General features: G+C 41.1%; 2 protein-coding genes and 1 long non-coding RNA gene across 5 annotated transcripts in view; 1 reads left to right on the forward strand and 2 right to left on the reverse strand.

Moving 5' to 3' along the window:
* Window positions 1–304: 304 nt before the first annotated feature.
* faua (FAU ubiquitin like and ribosomal protein S30 fusion a) lies at window positions 305–2,804 on the forward strand. Its single transcript, XM_086060690.1, has 5 exons — window positions 305–429; window positions 1,135–1,216; window positions 1,307–1,451; window positions 1,669–1,724; window positions 2,597–2,804. Exons 1-5 carry the CDS (start codon window positions 362–364, stop codon window positions 2,720–2,722), a joined length of 477 nt encoding a protein of 158 aa, XP_085916816.1. The 5' UTR covers window positions 305–361; the 3' UTR covers window positions 2,723–2,804.
* A 274-nt stretch (window positions 2,805–3,078) lies between these two features.
* fkbp3 (FKBP prolyl isomerase 3) lies at window positions 3,079–4,610 on the reverse strand. The gene is made up of 7 exons (XM_086060689.1): window positions 4,489–4,610; window positions 4,191–4,292; window positions 3,998–4,099; window positions 3,783–3,918; window positions 3,642–3,709; window positions 3,467–3,564; window positions 3,079–3,311 (listed from the first exon to the last, which is right to left on the reverse strand). The coding sequence occupies exons 1-7, from the start codon at window positions 4,591–4,593 to the stop codon at window positions 3,257–3,259; spliced, it is 666 nt and encodes a 221-aa protein (XP_085916815.1). The 5' UTR covers window positions 4,594–4,610; the 3' UTR covers window positions 3,079–3,256.
* Window positions 4,611–9,341: 4,731 nt separating this feature from the next.
* Window positions 9,342–21,350, reverse strand: part of LOC147158616 (uncharacterized) — a 39,386-nt gene continuing 27,377 nt past the window's right edge. Inside the window, exons 5-7 of one of the 3 annotated variants that reach the window (XR_015090723.1) lie at window positions 19,815–20,022; window positions 11,350–11,452; window positions 9,342–9,806 (exon numbers count right to left, since the gene is read on the reverse strand). This is a non-coding gene — a long non-coding RNA (uncharacterized LOC147158616). Of the gene's footprint in view, window positions 9,807–10,777; window positions 11,453–19,593; window positions 20,023–21,350 lie in introns of those variants that run through there. The other 2 variants (XR_015090721.1, XR_015090722.1) reach the window with 2 other exon arrangements.

Raw genomic sequence — 21,350 nt, forward strand, 5'->3', positions numbered from 1 at the left:
GGGTGTAATTGTATGTGAATGTTTAATGTTGTAAATTGTCACAAGGAATGTCCAAGAGGCAAAATGAACAAATAAAACAAAATGGTCACCTCCGTACATCAACTTCCAAATTCCCAGATGTGAGTTTGAGATATCGATGACTTGAGTTTTCCTGTTGGCTGCGAAACTTAAGCGTCTCCACCATAATATAGACACAATTACAGGAAATTAAAATGCCTAATGTATGTACTGAATTTCATAATGAGTGTACATTTTAATTCGCTCTAGGATTCAGTATAACGCCGTTTTGCCACATTCAAAATGGCGACGACGTATGGGTGTGGCTAGGTCTGTCCATTACGCGTTGACGTAATACTTGCTCATGCGCATTGTCGTCTTCTTGAACAGCCTTTTCTATGCTGCGCGTCTAACGACTAGCATCCAAACGAGGTAAGGCCTGGACGTACCGAGTAGCAAAAGTGCGTTTTAGCCCGTCGACGGCTATTATTATGTGTCGGACATGCACCTAAAACACACCTGAACATAATATGTGAACATCACATTGAACGCACTGATGATAAATTGTCTGTTTAGACTCCCTTTCCCTCTCCAATCTCGCGTGCCGCATGTGGCTTGCTAGTTGCGTTAGCTTAGCATTAGCCTCACAGCGATAACTTTTCTCTCTTCCGTGACCCTAAAAGAGTACGTTTTCTCTGTTTCATTCGTTATTTACATGTGCAAAAGTTGCTGGTTTAGTCGTTTGTGCCCTAACGAAGTCGAATGATCCTCTGCTAAATGACAAAGTCTAAAAAGGGGCGTCCAAAAGCGTGATTTCCGAGTGTTAACAGCGCAATGTTTTCCCCTTGAAAATGTTCAGATTTTGAAAAGAACAGAGCCACGAATATTACCAATTTGTGTTATATTTAATTTAGTAAAAATTATTGATACACGGAGAAACTGTTAGGCTTTCAAACCAATCTGCCCAAAATGTTGTTTGGATTTATGTGACAAAAATGTAAGCATATTGTTAGTGAATTCATGTTGACCAATAATGTATTCTAGTTTCCACATTTATATCTGTTAGAGCTCTCATGTTGATTATTGTTAGACCCTAATTTGTTAAGTGCTTGTTTAAATTGTTTATCACTTGTCCAGCATCAAGATGCAGCTCTTCCTGCGTGCCCAGAACACTCACACCCTTGAGGTGACCGGACATGAGACCGTGGGCCAGATTAAGGTAAAAAAAAGAAAATAAAAAGAAAAGAAAGTCCAAGATAGACTGATCTGATCCCATGCAGCAATTGGTTATTTTTTCCCTCCCCGTCAGGCTCATGTCCAGACTTTGGAGGGTCTCCTGGTGGAGGATCAGGTGGTGCTGCTCGCAGGTTGCCCGCTGGAAGACGATGTCACGTTGGCATCGTGCGGCGTTTCCGAGCACTGCACCTTGGAAGTAGCCGGCAGGCTTCTGGGAGGTCAGTGTTGTTATACAAAAACATATACTTGTAATTTAATATAATTTGAGTGGTTCGCTTTATGCTAACAAAATTGCCAAACACTGTCGATAGGCTAACAAATATTTGCTTTGACTTGGTACATTACAAGTCGGTGTATGTGGTGTGATGTGACTTTTCCCACCGGTTTTATTTAGCCGCTGTAATAAAGTGTTTTTTTTTTCTCCTTTGTGTTTAGGTAAGGTCCACGGTTCTCTGGCCCGTGCTGGAAAAGTGAGGGGCCAGACCCCCAAGGTGAGGATTGTTTTCTTGCACAATATTCAATAGAAAATAAAATTAATCTTTTTTTTTTCATTTTGAACAGAATGTTTGATGAATTTCAATGTGGATTCACCTTTTCTGAATCCAAATGTAACTCAACACGATTGTAAAGCAGGAAATTACAAAACTAACGACAATATCAGTTTGTTTTTAATGTACCGTTTAACAAATTATTTTTACATTTTATCACTCAAATATGATTTTATGCTATGTTTGTGATTTTAAAAAAAAATACAGAATTACACACACACAAAACCCAAACAATGTTGAGATTAAAACTCCTAATTGAAAATATTTGCATTCTTAGATGAAATTTGTTTGGGTGAAGTTTTATATTAAACGGTGACTGGCATGAAATGAGCTCCACATTTTCTTACAAATGGCTAAATGTCGAGAAATAGCTGAAATGTCGGAATATTCTAGTTTCGGGTGAAATTTATGCAGAAGAAAGCAAGATAAGGTTAGAAATTCTGTTAAATGGTCAAAGAAATGCTGTTGAAATTGCGTGCATTTAAAGGAATACTTGACTCTTTTAGCCATTTTTAACAGAAGAAAAGTTAATATTTTTCTAGAATTTGACGACTTCGTTATTTTTCATACAATATAATCATATCATATAATACTTTTAAAAACACATTTTGTCATTTGCTGTCAACTGCAAAAAAAAAAACGTGCTCAGGAAACACGCAGCTCGCCCCTTTTCTGGGTTTTGGTTGTGACGTTAGCAAACTGAGCCACGATTGCTTGTTTACCGTGATGTCGTCTTCAGTGTCGACGGTGACTGTTAGTGACAACTTTACAATTCTACCATTGGCTTAATTGAACGTGCGCTTGTGTTTTGTCAGGTGGACAAGCAGGAGAAGAAAAAGAAGAAGACCGGCCGCGCCAAGCGTCGCATCCAGTACAACCGGCGCTTCGTCAACGTGGTGCCCACCTTTGGCAAGAAGAAGGGACCCAACGCCAACTCCTAAGAAGAGCGCGGTGGGCCCATACAGAGCCGCTTTGGCGCTGTTCCAATGTTTTCTTGCTGTTAATAAAACATGGAACCCGGCACACCGTAGGGGAGCGTTCGTTTTTACTCTTTCGCAATAAAATTTGGTAGGTAACAATAGGCACGTGGTGAATGATATAAAAATATGTACATTACAATGACATTAGCTGTATAGATATTTTACGTAGTTGACAATATACATACTGTGCCTATACATGAATATCAGCTCGAGGCGTTAAATGGGAATTTAAAAATCGAGCCTAAAATTGTCATTAGAATTTGTTAAGTGTGGGCTCGGTTAAGTCAACCTTAATGTGTGTAAAAACAACAGCAGTCTTGTTCGTAAAAGTTATTTTATGCAAACAAAGAACCAACAAAAAGACCCATTAGTGTCCCCAAACTTAGGGAAATAAATTGACAGCGACAAAACGGGTTACATATTTGGGATTCCAGGTAACCCACATTAGAGCATGGACATTTCAAACTTTGAACTTCCCCGTTTTCCCCATCTTGCTTAATCCACATCCACCAGCTCCACCTCAAAGATCAGATTGGCATTGGGCGGAATTCTGAAAGCATCAAAGTTAAGGAGATGGACAGTAAAAAAAACAAAGTGAAGTTACAGAAAAGGATTTTGTCCTTACATTTTCATGCAAGGAACATTTATGTTAGACAAATCCACCTAATTCCTGATTAGTTTGCATCTGCATGTATAAAAAGATACTTTGAGTCAGGGAGGCCCTTCCTTCCGTAGGCCCACTCAGATTCGATCTCCAGGCGAGCCGTCTCGCCTTTGCTCATGGTCAGCAGGCCTTCGTCCCACTGCAAGGTAGGCGACGGCGTTAAAAAACAAACAAAACATAAGCGGCGGCGGCGGCGAATGTGAATAACGCACGTACCCCTCGGATGACTTTGCCCAGGCCCACTTTGAAGCTCAGCGGCTTGGTTTGTTTTTTCTTTCTGGCCACTGTAGAGATCACAAAGTCAGGACCTAATTGGTCGGACGCAATTTTTACATAAAAACACGGCCCAATAAGCACCTGAGGGAATGTTTGTGTCAAAGACGGTCCCGTCCTCCAGCGTCCCCGTGTACCAGCAGCTCACAGTGTTGCCTTTTTTCGGGAAGTTGGTCTTGTTGCCTTTCTTCAGCGTGGTTTTGATAAACTTGGGCGGACCCTGAATGGAAGCAATGTCTGCAATGATTAGTTTACAGTACAGTGTACAGTAAGCCACCCTTAAAGTGGTGGGTCTTTACCTCATCCACAACTTCCGCCTTGGCCTCTTTGGGCTTCTCGTCAATTTTGACAGCTTTCACCTGCTTCGTCACTTCTTCCACCGGCTCCGTGCCTTTAAACCTCTACAAAACACGGATTTTGTTTTCCTCCCCATTTCAAGCATATCTGTAGTAATTTTGCATCCGGGCGCTACGTCACGCTGATGTCACTCACTTTACTTGCAAACAGCTCGTTGTAGGCGACGATTAGCTGGTCCTTCTTCGCAGTTTTGGCCACGTTCTTGATGTTTCCCAGCAGTTTGTGGTCGTTGAGGAACTAACATAGAATGGCGGTTATTATTTGAAACAACAGGAGGTTATATGTGACGTAACTCGGTCGCTTTGTTTGCAAACATCGATTTCCGGCCGCATGTGCGGCTGCACACGCTAGGCTACATCACGCCAACGAGGCACATACACGTCAAAATGCACTTTAGAACACCGACTTTTGAATATTCACATGGCAAACGTACCGAGTGCGCCGCATTGTCCTGTATGAACCTGATCAGGTCTTTCTTGGGCAAATCATCACTTTTGAGCTGCTCGCTGCTCCACTCTCGTGCTGGTTCGTCCGCCATTTTGAGTGGACTGCCTACGAACTTTGAACTCAGTAATGAATAAAAAATAATATAGATAACGCGAAAACGGAGCTTTTGTTCTAAAAATTACATTATTATAAATTAATGCGATATATATATATATCATTTAGGAATCTTGTTTTGAAAGCCTGAGTTGAGACTTTGTGATGAACGTTTTTTTTATTTTATTTGTAAGCCAACTGGCCTCGCTAAAGAAAAAAAAAACATTGATTTGGTTTAACACTCAACATTGATACACTTTTTTTCAAAGAAAAAATACAAATTGACAATTCTGTAACAAATCTTGTCAATGTAACAACAAATAAAATAAAAAACAAAAAAATATATACAAACACTCAGACACTCCAGTTCCATGTCACGTCATAAGTGCAATTACAAATTTATACTATAACCCTAAAATAACAAAGGGAAAAAATGACAGACTTTAATTAAAACAAACTAGAAAATATTGCCAAAATCTTTTAACATGAATACATTCCTGTCATGGAGCACCTCTAATGACGTCACATATATATATTTTAAAACATGACCGACTGAAATACCGTTTCTGGGAGTGCCATGCTTTCTAGTGGTTAATTAAGTGCTAGTGTTTATAAATGGATACATAGAGATTTGGAGTCACGCTACATAAAAACAAATATATTTTTAAAAATCTCTCTCTTTTTGTCCCGACAAAAATATGATGTTTTAGTTAAGCAAGGCGAAAATGGGAAGCAACTGAGAATGATGTGGTGAAATACAAGCAGTTGATTATGAAGCATAAAAAATATCAGAGGAGCTTCATGCAAAGAAGTGCAATCCAATCCAAAACCTTTCGTTCTTGTGATTCATTTTGAAACGCAACAATTTCCGCGGTAAACCAAAGCAGTCATCGTGGCAAGTCACCAGGTGGCGCTAGTGTGTGAAGCGCCCTTCAACAAGCAGAAGAAGAAGGTTGGCTTTGATTGGCATTTAGTCAGTCAGTCCTGCAGGTTAAATTGGAGACAGGTGTGCAGTATGCAAACAAGGGCATTCATCAAGTGTGCTGACTGCGCAGGTGCGGCAGAATGGCGACCATCAGCTAAGTGAGTATACCAGCAAATGTTGCTGGTGTGTTGGTCACGTTTCTGACGATATTTTGTTTGTTGCAGGGGGAAAAACTCGAGGGACACGACAGCGTTTGAGGTCACTCTGTTTGCTTCATTTCGAACTTTGTGTTCTTTGTTTATTTATTGTTTATTTATTGTTATTAATATTAGTGTTCGTATTTCGAATGGTTTTTGTTTGTTTTGTTTTTTAATGCTGGCCAGTTCTTGTGTGTATTTCTTATAAACTCCTTATCACTTAACTGTAAAGGTTGGTTTTGTTTGTTTAAAACTGTTTGTGTTTATTGGTTGTCGGATATTGTGTTTATTTTATTAATGGTGGTACGTATTTATTTATTGTATTTTCTGTAGGCGTTCATTGTCTATAAGAAGTTTGTCACTTCATCAAATATCTGAAAATCTTCATACTTGACCATCACAAAATGTCTTTTGGAAGATGGGAGTCGTCGTCAATTATGAAGATACTTTTGTTGATAGGAAAAAGCAAAAATGACTTCTCGACTGTTTTTAGTGTTCTCGCCACAAATAATTGACTGAAGAGTAGTTTAGACATGGCATCAGACTCTGAAAATGTATTTTTTAAACCGCAATATCTGCGGAAACTGTCAACCCCCAAACTTTATTTGAAAGCTCAAATATGTGTTAAAATCATAATTGGGCAGTGTTTTTGTCTCATTTTGACACAGTGATTATATTATTTATTTCTTTTTTCAATCCGGTAAGGTTTTTGTTACTGCATGTCCAAGCCAACTAAAGTACAATTACAAAAAAACATCGAAAGTACCCTACATTCAAGGATTATTATTTATCCCCCCCCCCCCCCAAAGTGAAAAATGTGGACATGCCTAATTTAGTATTTTTTTTCCCATTACGTGTCTTTACTAGAATTATTACAGGACATTCTGAGATGGTCAGGTGGGAGGCATTTGATGAAATGACATGGATTTGTAGTTGTGGTCAGAAATCAAATCTGAGGTATTGCATTTGTCATTTTTCTTTCATTTTACTATTTTTTTTTTAACGTGATTAACGAGGGTGAAAGAATGACATATTGAAAACTATGGCAAATAAACATAATGTAGAAGTTGTTAGTAGATATGTTTTTGGCCATACTCGGCACAAAACAAATATATCATATGGCTTATATATTACATTATATTTATTAGAATCTGTCAGTTGTGCTTCATTGAGCATATAAAATATGACTAGATATGTCTTAGTTAGCTCAAATGGAGTAGGAAGAAGTATGAAACTTGTCTAGTCCTCGTCCTAAGAGTATGTTATTTGTATTCAATAAAGAAAAAAAAATGCTTATCTTAAATGCGTGACTTGTTTCTTAACCATTGCACAAATGCAACGTAAAGTACAGCAGTCTTAAAAAAAAAATTAAAAAAATTTTTGTGTGTGATTTCTTCATTGACAAAATGATTCAACTCCTTGGTCACATCCACACTTGGTAAGTTGTACAACACTCTCTGGGTAATGACAACATCTTTGAGATGGGAACTGTAGCTTGACAAAAGGTTCTCGCAGCCGTCTCCGGGTATCTTTGCCCCATTCCTTTTTATTGGGGGGAGGAAAAGGCCTCCAGTCCTTTCACTTTATTCTTCTTGTATTCGGCATTCGTCTTTCTTCACATCGGAGATTCTCTATTGAAGTCGGGTCGAGGCCCCTTCAGAATCTTCCAGCACTTTGTCTGCAACCAAACTGAGATCCTTGGGATAGTTCTGCTGGAAGGTCCGATGTCTCGAAAGTTGAATACATCCCTTCTGACAAATGTGACGGCATCCTTTCTGCCGCACCCAGGTTGCGTTTCCACTGAGTCTTTTTAAACTTTCCAAAGATGCCTCCAGTTGTCTCTTTTAGAATATTTGTATTTGCCATCTTTTTATATTTAGATCCTTATGTCTTTTTTTTTTTTTACACCATTAATTGTCTTGGAGGAAGAAAATCACACTTCCTTCACATTAGCTTATTTATTTGACTGCCAAGCTTCTGTTCTCAACACCTGATCCCCCATAAAGAAAGTGTTGGAGGTGTTAATTTAAGGGGTAGAATTTTTGTCTGAGGAAGTCACTAAAAGGACATTTCTTGGTATATTGCACAATTTTAAATAAAAGTTGCGAATTTGATCTGATGACAAAAAAAGGCAAATGTGCTAAAACCTTAAACTGCCAAGGGGTTAGAATAATTTTGAACTGTTCATGTTCATTCTGATTGGTATATTTTTGGAACACTCTTTAAGCATATTGAGCACAGAAAAAAAAATTAGGTTCCAAAAAAAGTAACACCTTTTAACAGAAACACATTTGGTTTGTGTCACTTGTGCTCCCTTAACTTATAACGCCAACCGTCTCTGATTTCAAATAGCTTCTAAATACTGGGTTTGAAGTTGGCTATTGTATGGCTTATGTTATTTTCAGTTTTTAAATGTGACTAGGTCATCGAGAGTGTTTCATTGATGTGTTGCAGGGCAGATGGGTCGAGATCAAGAAGCGACCAGCACCAAAGTCATCTTCCTGCCCTGCCAGCTACCAGGGCTGCACGATTAATAAAAATTTAACAGTGAGTTCAATGTTTGTTCCTTCGGTTCTTTAAAATGTCATAATCCAGGAAAAATAAATGATTGTGCATAACTGTGTCGTCAAGTCAGCGGTCTGGTGGCTCAGAGACCACACTGCGCAAGTCTACCGCCACTTCCTAATTTTCCTGCGCAAACAAATTTTGCCATTAAAGTGACTTATTTATATGCTTGTGTGAATTTGTAATAATTTAAGTGATTATATAGTCTTTTTGGTATTAGTTACTGAAGTGAACTTCAATATATACAAAATCATCTGTTTGAATACAAGAAACTTCCCTTACCACCTCATGGACTAATTCTCTGAACACTTAAATGTTTGGCTGTGAATAGTTGAACTGTTCATTAAGGCAAATTTTCTTCAGGTGGATTACTGCGGTCTAATAAAGGTAGAATATGAATGCTTTTCCTATTTTTTTTAGCAGTAAGAAAAAGTTAAATCTTGAATTGGATAACTTCATAATTTTTCCAAAATTGTTCTATTTTGTTTTAACGCTTCCAAACAGCGGTAGCTTTTAAATCCTATTATTCCACTTTTTGTCAACTGAGGATGCGTGCTCAGGGAACGTCTAGCAGACGATGCTTAACAGCTGAGCTCTCGCCTGCCAAAGAGAAAACTGAATGCGGATGAGCGAGTGTGCAACGGTAAGCTTACAGACTTGACTTCATACAAATTGAGTCTTTATCTTGCAAAAAATGAGTCTATGGTTGAAACGCAAGTGAAAGTCACTAACAGCTGTTTTTTTTACTTCTTTCTACCACAGAAAACCAACATGGCGGAGACGGCAGCTGCATTTGGGGCACACGCTAATGGAACACCCACAGACCGCAAAGGCGTGAAGAAAGCTCTGTTGAGACATTTTTTTTTCTCAGGCCAGTAGCCGCAGTGATAGAGAAATGACACCGTGTAAAATGTTAAGGATATGTTTTTGTGAGACTGGACCACTGCCAGCACCTTTAGTCAGAATTTTTATTATTATTTTTTTAAGATGTGCAAACCAATCCCAAAAGCTCTTTAATAAACATGTGATGAAAGACATTCCAATTGTAAACTTCTGGCTTTATTTCAAACTACCAAATGCGTAGCAATGTTATTGACAAGACTCATGTAAGTAATACTTATTATATATTCTTCATGACTCAGCATTTTTTTTTGAGTTCACTGTCCAACTATTAGACATGAAAGAATGTAGCGACTCAGAAGCCCATGATATCATCATCAGCCAAACATACCAGTTCAAGGGGTGCAGTAATAAAATCAATATGTACCTGGAGGGAGAAAAAGCTACGATTGGTATTTTTCCTCAGCAAATAAGATAGTTCTTGTACAAGGAAATAATAGTCATCACACATCTCACTATCCTGTGTGTTTTGTTTTACATTCACTTTCATCGCATGAATTTGCTAAACAATTTTTGGGGGTGATGATGTACACTTGTAAAACCCTCCACATGGAGTGTTTGTGAGAGAAACATAAGTCATTTGCGACATCGTGCTCGGTGCCTCTCGTCCAATCCGCTGTTGCCCTGAAACGTACACAGAAGTTGCTTTGTCATGACCAATACGATTGCATCATGCAAAAAAAAAAAAAAATAATTGCCAGATGATTGCAGGGGCAGCTAAGGTGTTTGAATCGTAAATGATCAAATTAATCTGCTATCATAAAGATTAGAATGTGCTCAACGGAGGAAGCAGCCCTAAAATATCTTTAAGTAAATGTTGAGACACCAGCAATGCCATCTATATTGTTAAGAATATGTATGCGTCCTTCCATGCCAATTCTAAATATTTTCTGAAATAAATATGGATTTATTTATTTTTCATAGTACTTAATCGTAACATTTTGGTCAATTGGAGCACTGGACCACTGCCTTCATTTGAACCCATATTTGACCACCAAGCAGGTATTACTAATTTGCAATAATTTAAAAGTTTGGTTGGCATTTTTGTTGACCTTAAAAAACACACCATTTGAACAAAAATGTTTACCCTCGTCCAGTGGTTCTTGGTGCCTCGTACTGCAACGACACAACAAACATTTGTTGGTGTGCTCACCTGGCAGGCTGACAGTCGCCATCTTGTCGCACCTGTCGCCACTTAAACTGCGGGGCTGATCAAACGGCAATCTGCTTCGCACACTAGCGCCTCCTGGTGGCCTTTCATGATGACTGATTTATGATTATGTCCGTCTTTTACTTCCTACCCAGAATGTTTATTCCTCTTTTGGAAAAAATATGTATATATTATTTGTGATTGCATAGATGAGGTTATTATATTTAATGTTTCTACACTTAAAGTACTTTTTTATTTTTTGTGTGCGTTTTTTTGGTTTAAAGAATGCTGAGATTAAAAGGTTGGGGGGGTGTCTTTGTGGGGTTAGTTGATTACATCCTGCCCTTCAGATTTGATTTTTATGCTTATGCTGTATTAAAATGTTGTGTTTCCTTGAGGGGCAAGACTAATTGCATCGAAGGGTTTTTTTTGGGGGGGGGGGGGGTGCTTTACCCAAAACATTAATCCAGTATCTTGTCTATGTTACGCGATAGAATTTGAGATTCGATCTAATGCAGTTGCATTCCCTACCCACACGGGGGCAATATGCGCACGCGACTGACAGGCTGCGCAGAAGGGGAAAAACACACGTTGGGTGACTGAATGCTTGATTTCAAACTTGTGTGTGGATCTTGCAAAAATGACATCTGGGAATTTGATAAAGTGTACTTAATGCTTGTAATAAATCAAATGCGGGGTAAATACGTTTGCATTGTTTTTGGGGTGTTTTGTCTATTTTCTAAGATTAATACGTGTGGCTTGTAAAGTACCAATGGAAGTTAAGTGCTGGAAATGCTAACAGGGGTTTTAAAAGGTTGTGGTAGCTCATGTTTTGGGGGTGGATGTGGGGCTGTGCCTAATGTGGTAAGAAAGATAATAAAAGTGATAACAAACACGATGAGAACATTGACGGAGATGTAACTGTGGTGTTTTCAACTTTTGCAAGAGCAAATAAGTTTTTGCTGCTGATATCTAAAGTACAATTTGCAAATGGCGCTCAAATGAACAAGCCTCAACCTTCCTGTCCAAGTTCGCTACACGAGCGTGGCATTGGCTCATCCGTCCTGGCTTGTCCCGCACGTCTTTTTGTTATTCTGCACACTGGCAGGAGAGATTATTCCTGCAAGGGGAGAGAGGAATGAAAAAAAAATGGCCGCGTGGAGGTGTTTCATAAATACTAAGCAGAATAAACATGTTTTCTTATCAGCGGGGCGCTTGGCTGATATATTTTACACATCCTGCTGATGGGGGCCGGGATGAAGATGGAATTCCAAAGCAATTTTCAATTACACAAAGCCCCTTCCTCTCTCTCTCTCTCTGTGTGCGTGTTAGCGTTTTTTTTTTTAAAAAAGCGGGGCTGGCGGAATTCAATCTTGAGAGCCGACGCAGCGTTCCAAGTTTTGACAAGATGAGGAAGGGCCACTTTGCATTCGACATCTTCATCGGCTCGCAAGTGAAACCTGTATTGTGCACGTTGGGGCTTCCATGATGGGCATTTGAGGTTAGTAATGCATCTGTCCGTCCGCAGCCAGTTGCCACATAAAACTACAACAATACGCTTCTAAACTGTTGTGGCAATAATTACATCTAAACAGGAGTAATAATTACATAAACACATCAATTGGTGGCAAAATGGAGAGCAGAAGGTAAAACTAATCGGCTTGACGATTTAATCTGCTGCCGTTAGCTCTTGAAATAGTCTGAGATTGGCAAAAAAAAATTGCTACGCTATTGCACATAATTATTTAAGGCAACGGATAATAGGAATTAAATGGACAATGGCAATCAGGCTAAATATGTCTACTTTGTGGATTTTTTTCTTTCTGTTGAAAAGTTAATTAAATACTGAGGGGCAAAAGTCATGTAAACCAATTAAATGTTCTGCCTTTGCTTAATTTTTTTTTGTTTTTTTATGTTGAGCGTGCTAAGCTACCAAAACAAACAGATTCCTCATGATATATATTTTTTCTTTAGTCAGCCAATTATTTGGTTATCAACATTTTATCATCACATTATACATCCTACTTTTGGGGATCCCAATTACAACTTCTGTGTCTTCGAGGGAGAACAAGGGTGATTTTATTTCAAAAGTGATTATGAAAGTAGTAACAAATAATTGCGGCTAAATAAGTACGCACATGCGAATACGTTATGTTATTTGCCATGATTACATATTTAACATAAGGGACAACTGCTGCACAAGAAGGCGAGCAGGACACGTTCTGAAGAGTTTGGAGCTTTTTTTTCTTTTCCTACTTTCCCACCTTCTTTATTGGCCTCCCGTCCCGCTTAAACTCAAGCGGCTGATTTGACGGCGCGCAGCCGGCAGATTAGACGTGTCGGGGCAGGCGTGGGCCCACATTGACACGGCAGATCTGGGGGCTCAAACCTTCCAAAGCCACCGCGGCTTACTGGGAAAAACGAGACGCCGGCAACACTTGTGGGATTTTTCACCTGCTGCACCGCGGCTTAATCCTCTTCTTTGACAAATAGCGCCACTAAAAGCAAAATGATGGGCGCTTTGTTCCCCCTTCGTTATTTCCAAGCACTGCGCCGACCTCTCCACAAGGGGGCACCCAGTGAGCAATGCCGACTCGTTCTTTCGATCCATAACAGTCAATTAACTAGCAATGATGAGCCTGTGAAAACGTACTCAAAACCTTGCGGCGAACATATCTTGCATAGAAAGACCCAAAACGGCAGCGGGCATTATTAGCATTAGCCCTTTGCGAGGTTGGCGTCGTTCATCGGTATTCCGCACCTCGCCCCGGGGGATGCGCCGCGAGTCCTTTGCTCGGGAGGAAAGCGTAAGGTGAGAATGGAGATTGGGCTTTGTTCCCTAATGAAGCTTATCTCCCCTCTGCTGCCACCGTTCTCTCTGCTCACGAACGCACCTGCGCACCTCCGCTAAAGCGCAGCCGACAGGACCAAAGTCATGGAGTTAAGCACTGGGTCTTAAAAGTCGTGGAAGCAAATTAACCCCCGATATGAGTTTGAGCGGGATTGGGATGTTCAATTATGAAATGGTGACTGGTATCAGCTCTTCAACCCAATCTGCTGAGTCAATAAAATGAACCCAACATTGGGTTAAAAACTGCCCAATCTGCTCAAAAAAAATCCACAGCTGCCCAGCGAGTGGGTTAGCTTCTTTTTTTTTTTTTCATGCAAGACGCGCAGAAAAGTCTCTATGAGCCATGCCCAGAATCAAGCAAGACGTCGGCCATTTTGGTTTGAAGCAGCCATTTTAGGTGAATTCCAGGGCTCCGGCTGCTTTCTATTTATTTTGACTGTGCCTCAAAGGTCTATTAAAGTTCCTGCTGGGCATTTGTCGTTTCCCCCCGGCTGAAGACAGCGCGATTGCGAGCAACTTGTGACCCCGCGACCTGGCGCTTTGTTGTTGTTGTTGTACCGCTCTCGTCGTCACTTTCTCCAACCAGATAAGTTGCGTTGTGCTTTGGCGCGAATGGAGCATTTTATGTGTGCGCGCTGATGATAAAAAGCAATCATTTCTCTGCCTGAATGCTCCCTTTTTTGAGGGGGCAAAAACATCTTCAAAACCCAACACAACTCGTCACCTCCTTTCCCATCTCTGGGTTTCAGCTACGCCCCCCCCCCCCCCCCCCTTGGAAGACTCATTTGGCGAGTAATCACGGGTGCAAATCTGTGACGGGGGGTGACTGCTGAGCTCCCGCAGAGATAGAGGGAAGACGGCGCTCGTGGGCGCCAACCTGGACAAGTGGAGAGCACTTGACTGATGAGAGGAGGTGCAGCTTACTGTGCTTTTTTTTTGTTACTTGTCTGTGTGAAAAGAACAAACGCTGAATGCGCAGGAAAGCCGTGGTTCTGGAGAACGTTGCTGATCTGAGCGTAACGACGGACAAGAACGCCAATTGAGAAACGATTACAGTCAAGATTCCAATACAGTATGACTGAGTAGTGTCACATTACCTGTTTACGTGTTGCTTTGTGTTCTATTTTTCCATATCAACTGTTGAAGCTAACCGTAGCATTTGCTAGCATGAAGCTAAGCGGACTTTCCAAAGACAAAGCTATGTGGTTGTTTTAAATACACACCATATGTCATTCTCTTTCTAACTTGAACTTCATCTTTTATATTAAACAGTTTAAAGCGTCTTTTGATTTTTCCTTTTTCTACATTTGACAAACTATCCTGAAGTGAATTGAGGTGCGCATTTTGCCAACAAATAATCGTCCGGACGACAGTTGAGCTTATATCTCTAAAAAACATGTAAATCGTGTTATTCATATCTCAAGGTAACTCTGTACTGTGCTTTTATAAGCTTATGGAATAACTAACAACCTCAACAACAAAGTCTTCATTCTTGATTCATAGCCAAGATATAAACATCCAGGCCAGAATAGTCGATTGCACATGTTGCCTGCTCGCTCCCCGGCGAGCTTCGTAATGGCTCTTTGGGGAACTCCTGGAGATCCACGCGCCGAAGAAGACTTTGGAATGGAATGATTAATTCAGGACGCGGGCCAAGCGAGCGCGGGCCAGGTGCGGGTCATCATTTAGGTGCGCTCGGTTTTTACGCAACGATGAGCCTCCATTAATCTTTCAAAAGCCGCCGCCCCCTCCGTAACGTCCGAGTCAGCCGGGATCGTCGCCTCCCCTCCCGGTAGAGGGGCGCCGCGGCCCCGCATCATACAAATGGAGCCCCTCTCGTGAATATTTCAGCCAATTGCAGTCCATTAGCATCTTTCTTTTTCTTAAATATTGATGCTATGCTAATTCATCATTAATTGCCGGGTGAGAGTCCACGGATGTCAGCGCAGTTGAAGCACTACTAACTTCTTATTGCCAAAGCCAAATTAGCCCTCAGGTTAGAATGCTAATGAGTTGAAACCCTATCCCTGGCTTTAAACCATACTTGTAACCCTCATTTTAAACCCTAACCCAGGCTTGAATACCTAAACCTGTACTTTGAACCCTCAATATGAATGCCTAGCCCTTGTTAGAAACAACAACCCAAGCTTAAAACCTCAACCCAGGTTGGAAATTCCAACCAAACTCAAAAGCCTAACCATGACTTGAAATCCTCATGTTTCAAACCCTAACCCTGACTGGCAACCCGAATCAGCTTGAAACACTAACCCAGGCTTGGAACTGATACAGGGAAACTTTACCCTGGCTTGAAACCTTAACCCTGACTGGGGAATCTAGTTTGAAACCTAAAACCTGGCTACAAACCGAAACCTCAAATCCTGACTTGAAACTCTGCTTTCGTACCCTACCCTAACACTTGTCTGAAATCGTAAACCATTGTTTGAAATTGTTAACCTGAGAGCTTGAAACCCCAAAAGGTTTACTCCTTTGAAACCTGAATTTAAACCGCAACGTTGAACTTGCTGCACCCCAAACAAATTTTGGGATCCTTGAAAACCGAACCCTGACTTGGAACCCTAATACAGCTTTGAAGTCCTGATTTGATACACCAGCACTTGTTTTTAATCGCGAGATGGAAAAATCCAACACTTGCTTGAAACTCTAAATCCCGACCTGCTCTAAAGAACTGTCAGCATGTCCATCAGTGCGCGCGCCTTCAATTATATGTCGAAGTTGATTAGTGCGTGTGTGATTTTAACGAGCGTCTGCCTGCCCATATGTGCCGCGCGCTTTTCACAGTAGAAGTGTGCATGCATTATTAATCCACCTGCAGTGAAATTGCTGCTGTTGCGGAGCAGCCGGTAACGCCATCCGCGGCTCTTACGTAAACTTGCAGGCCGATGTGAGCTCGTGAGGACGAGAACGTTTTGCTGCTGCTTGGGAACAACGCGGGTTTCGTTCGTGAGCATGGGATTGATCGCCGCTGAACAAAAACAAAAAAGCAGCGCTCATACATTTGAAGTCCTTCCTAATTTTAACCCAGATTTGAAACCCTCATTTAAAACCCAAATTCTTACTTTAACTAATGCAAAACCCTAGCCCAACCCTTAATTTAATAAACACATTTACAACCCTGAACCCCAAATTGTTTAAAAATGTAATAATTATTGTAAGCCTGCTTTCACCTGAATTTAACATTTTGAACATCTTGAATAATAATCTTGAAACCCTAACCTAGACTTGATACTCTGGAAACACTAACTTGCAAATCTAAAACTTGACTTGAAAGCCTACTTTGAAATCAAGGCTTGACCATCCTATTTTGAAACCCTAACCCCATTTTGAAATGCTAACTACTGCTTGAAACCCCAGTTTGAAACTCTAATCATGTCTTCGAATGCGATGTGAACCCCTAACCCAGGATTGATACCCTAAATTCAATACACTAACTTGATACCTTTAACGGACTGAAACCCTACATTGAAATTCTACCCTTGTCTTGACATCCTAACCCCATTTTAAAATGGTAACCCAGGCTTGTAACATTCATTTTAAACCCCTAACCTTTTGTTGAAACCCTACTTTGAATCCCCAATCATGGCTTGAAATAAAGTTAAACTATAACCCGAGATTTAAAACATGAACTTGATGCCATGAACTCTGACCTACATTGACATCCTAACCCCATTTTGACATGCTAATTTCATACCCTACCATTAAACCACTATTTTGGCTTAATAGCTTAATTTTATAGTTGAAAACACTTACTTGCAAGTTGCTTAACTAAACTTCCTGTTCTTTCCACTGTCCTTTTTGAGCATATCAATGCAAGCCTAAAACAAGTTTCTCAGCGCCGTTGCCATGGCGAGTATCAGCAGAGGCTCGCGCCGGCATAAATCGGTGTGTGCCGGCAGATTAGAGACACACGGTGTGACGTTTCTATCTCTCGGCTCCATTCTCACTGTACTTTGTTGTTCCGACTCACCTTCCAATTTGCTTGCCACCTGCTTGCCTACAGGGGGGGAAAAAAAATCGACTCTCCTCACCTGCATCTGATAGCGAGGCGGCGAGTGCGCTTTGTCTTTTGTTGCATGTGAATATTTTGTCTTTTTGCGTTCTCGCTTGTCGCCCGCGCGCTCCAAACAGGCCTGCCTGGCATACCGAAGGCCGGCGCGGCTCTAAACGGATGAGGCTGTCGCACCGCAAACAATCTGCATTCATCATGTCTTATCGGGCCGAGCCTATGCCGCCAGTAGTCGGGATGCCTGGGCGGAAGGACTCTGTGTCCTTGGAAGGATTGAGACACCGGAGGTCAAGGTCAAACGATCGGAGGTGGGGATAGCAGCGGAGCTCGCGGCTTATTCGGTTATCTGCTGCCGGACGGTTCGACTTCTCCCTGATTCTAATTTTCCCTTTTCTGAGTGTCAAGGACACTTGACCATATTTTGCTTGAGGGATTAACAAAATTCAAGGTTTCGCAACCTTAAGTGGAAAATTACTATTGGGAAAAAAAAAGAAAAATCCTACTGGAAAAGATGAATAAATTATTTGGCAAAAAAACCCCCAACAACTTCATAATAAATAGATACATACTTTTTTTTACTGATGAAAGAAGAGACTAATCTTTATTTTGGTAGGTTACATGTTTTCATAGCAACAGAACATAATATTGCGTGGGCCTTGCAAAATCAGTCAACAGCCGGGAGCGAAGGGGGTTGCTTCTGTGAAAATGACTTGGAGTGAATGAGTTAAAAGAGGGTTAGAGTTTAAAATTGGGGTTTTAAGACAGTCAGGTTTTCAACATAGGGCTCCAAGGTTGAAGTGCACATTAAGGTTTCAAGAAAGTGCCTAGAATGTCTAGGTTGGGTTTGAGTTCCTATTTTGGGTTCCTAATAAGAGATTCACGCCTGGGTTAGGGTTAAGAACTCAGGGGGTTTAAATGTAGGGTCGGGGTCTTAAATTAGGGTTTCAAGTCAGGATATGGGTTTTAAATTCTGGTTTCAAGATATGGTAAGGGTTTCAACAAAGTGTTGGGAGTTTAACATTAGGTAGAATCCAGTGTTAGGGTTTCAAACAGGCTGCAAACTTAACCCAGGCTTGAAACCAAACTAAGATTAGTTTCTAAACAGGTTGTAGACACAGTCAGGGTGTATCAGAGTTACAGTTTCCAGCCAAACTGTGTTTTTGAGACTTAAAGCAACGAGCCGTACTAACATATTTTGACGTATGTTAGCGTCGCACACGCAGGCGTGACCATGAAACGCGCTTCTGTTCACCTCAAACTCCAGCGAGACACAAAAAAAAAGACGGGCAGAAGCGTTGTGGGAAATCAGACATTGAAAAGAAATCATCTCCGCGGCGCTCCTCTCAAATCAATTTTTCATTTCCCATCTCCCGCCTGGGCTTGAATTATAAATCATACTGTACTGCATGCGGGCAAGAACGAGCCGAGGTTAATGCAAACGCAGCGCCCGCGTGAACAAAATGGCTCCGACGCACCTTGACTTGACCCGCAATTGAGTTCAACATGGCTTTTGATTTGTTTGAGCTTGATCCTGCTGCATGATCCACAAGTCAAGATGGGTACACACATACCAAACATTTTCGCCTCCCCCTTCTAATCAGTCAGCAGAGGCCAGGTCATGCAATGCAGCTCTGCTTACCTTTTGGATTTGACCCGATTGCCAGGCTGACTGACTGAATGATTATTTATTATTTAAGATTATTTAAGACTTGAAAGTAGTTCTGGATTTTAGCCCAGTTTCGTTGTCAAGCCTTTTTGTAATTTAGCTCCTGCCGGAAGTGCGGACAGAAGAACTTGCTCGTAGACTTTTTCAGAAAGTTAAAAAGTAAATTTTTGGAGTTTGGGGATCGATCATGAGGACATACGCTATGATGGGCGAAATCCACAAACCTTAAGTTAAAAGCAAAATTACTGTCACATCGACACCAAGCGCTCATCGCCATCGCCGCTGACTGATAGGCGCGCCACTCCGCTAATGCATATTTAATCGCGCCGACCATTACCAAATTTCCAATTACACACGCCGCACTCTCCTTGGAGGAAACGCTGTGCACTTTAATTTGATTCTGCTTAATTACTGTAAAAAGTGTTTTAATTGTAGGCCGAGCGCTGCCGTTTCCCCACTGCGAGGTGTCCTTTTTTCTTGTCTTTTTTTTTTTTGACTGGAAACATGGCGGGGAGGACTGCAGTTGGATAAACGAAGGAAATGGCATCTGCGGAGATAACATTGCTTGACAACATTAACATTAAGAGGGCTATTAGCGCAGTGGAAAGCTCGTCACTGACAAATAAATCTGTCCATCAACAGTGAACCCCTTTTCTCTTTACAGACTCACCTGCGAAGGGTGCAAATTTGAGACCACGTAAGCAAACGTATTCCTAAAAATAAATTTTACAGTATGGATTTCACTTGCGTATGAATCCCGTTTTACATACATGCTTGCTTTGCCTTCAACACAAGAAAAATGCACCTGAATTTAGTCACTATTATTTTTACATCTCTGTGGGAGTGTCTGAAGGTTCTCAACTGTTTCATGCGTGGTATGGAGCAGAATAATGCTGTGGGCAGGTCATGCAGGGTTACAAAAAGCAGGCAAAAGTCGCCACCTAATCGCATTTTTCTGTCTATGTGCGCGTGTGTCGGCAGCTCCTTTTCCACTTTCAGGCCTCATTGGCATTCTATCGCTGCCGCATTTTTTTCTTCATATCCTGCCTGTAAAAAAACGACCTTTTTCTTCGAAGAATCCGGCCTCATTTTGCCAGGCGGAGATTCATGATGATTGCCTGTTGCCTCTCTCGTTGCCAACAGAATGCGCTGCGATGAGAAAAAGCAACAAATGTTGATTTAGTGCATTAAATCATGTGACTTTTGTGTCTAATTTATAATGCCACTGCCATTGTCAAGCATGTCATGGGGGATAGTTTGTCCACTGCTTCCTTGGTTAATTGTACATTATTTAAAAAAAATTACTAAATGTAAACACAACCGGGATCAATCCTTGTTAGCTTAGCTTTCCAGTGGCAAGGATAATGAGACCCTTGCTAGCATAAATAACGTTTGCAATAAAAATCCATCCGTCCATTTTCTAGGATGCTTGCCCTTATTAAGTGAGCCAGATTGACCAAAGAAACATGGGTAGCTCTCCAGCCAATCACAGGGCAGAGAGAAAATAGACACACGTAGGGAGAATTTAGTCTACTCTTCGATGAACCTAACATACGTGGTTGTGGACTATGAAAGAAATGAGAGAACTGCAAACTCCATACGGGCATGTTCAGAACCGGACCTCAGGCAGAGAAGCTAACCACTAGCTCACCGCGCTGCCCTTGTCATAGCATAGCGTTATTTTCCAGATAAGAGACATTACGTACCTTGGAGCAGTAAATGAAATTCTAATGACTTATTTATACATTGTGCCCCAAAAGTCTCTATATTCTTCCTTTTTCAATTTTGTTTCAGGTATCATTCCAACGGCTTTTGACAGATATCATGTCCTTGCCCATGGCTCACCAACTGACATTGGAGGAGTGTTGCTAAAGTTCTTCTGTCCTCAACTGTAGCTCAGCGCCAGTTTGGGAAGTCTGATGACAAGACTTGTTAAACTTATTAACCTTTTTTTGTAATTAACTTAAAAAAAAAAAGTTGTCTTGCATTCCCAAAAGAATGATACCATTCGTGGTTGGAGTGTGCATAAATAATTGGATTTTTCACAACCAAGCAAGCCTGGGCCTGCTACTACTGCCAATGATGAAAGGATTTAACTCCTAGAGCAGGCGTTAACACAAAGACAGAGACAATCTAGCCAGAGGGTTGCACTGGAGCAGGCGTCAACAAAAACTTGTTTCGGTGGATACTTTGGAGAGTTATAAAGCTTTGCCCGTACTGACTTCAAGTTGTTCCAAAGCATCAAGAAGAAGATTATGATGTTAACAAGCTGAAGTCGGTATGGGTAAAGCTTTATCACTGCTCTCGTTGGAGCAGTGTTATGGCCATAAAGCTTCTCAAACTGCCGCTGAACTGCAGCCGGGGACAGAAAAACTTCTTGCCAGGCGGCAATTTTGCAACGCTACTTTAATGTCAACTGGCGAGCCATGGGCAACACAAAAAAATTCAAATCCCAAGCTGTCGAATGCCAGCAGCCT

This window comes from Leptonotus elevatus, chromosome 18 (assembly GCF_054856555.1).
Source record: "Leptonotus elevatus isolate MCC_2025b chromosome 18, RoL_Lele_1.0, whole genome shotgun sequence".
Lineage (NCBI taxonomy): Eukaryota > Metazoa > Chordata > Actinopteri > Syngnathiformes > Syngnathidae > Leptonotus > Leptonotus elevatus.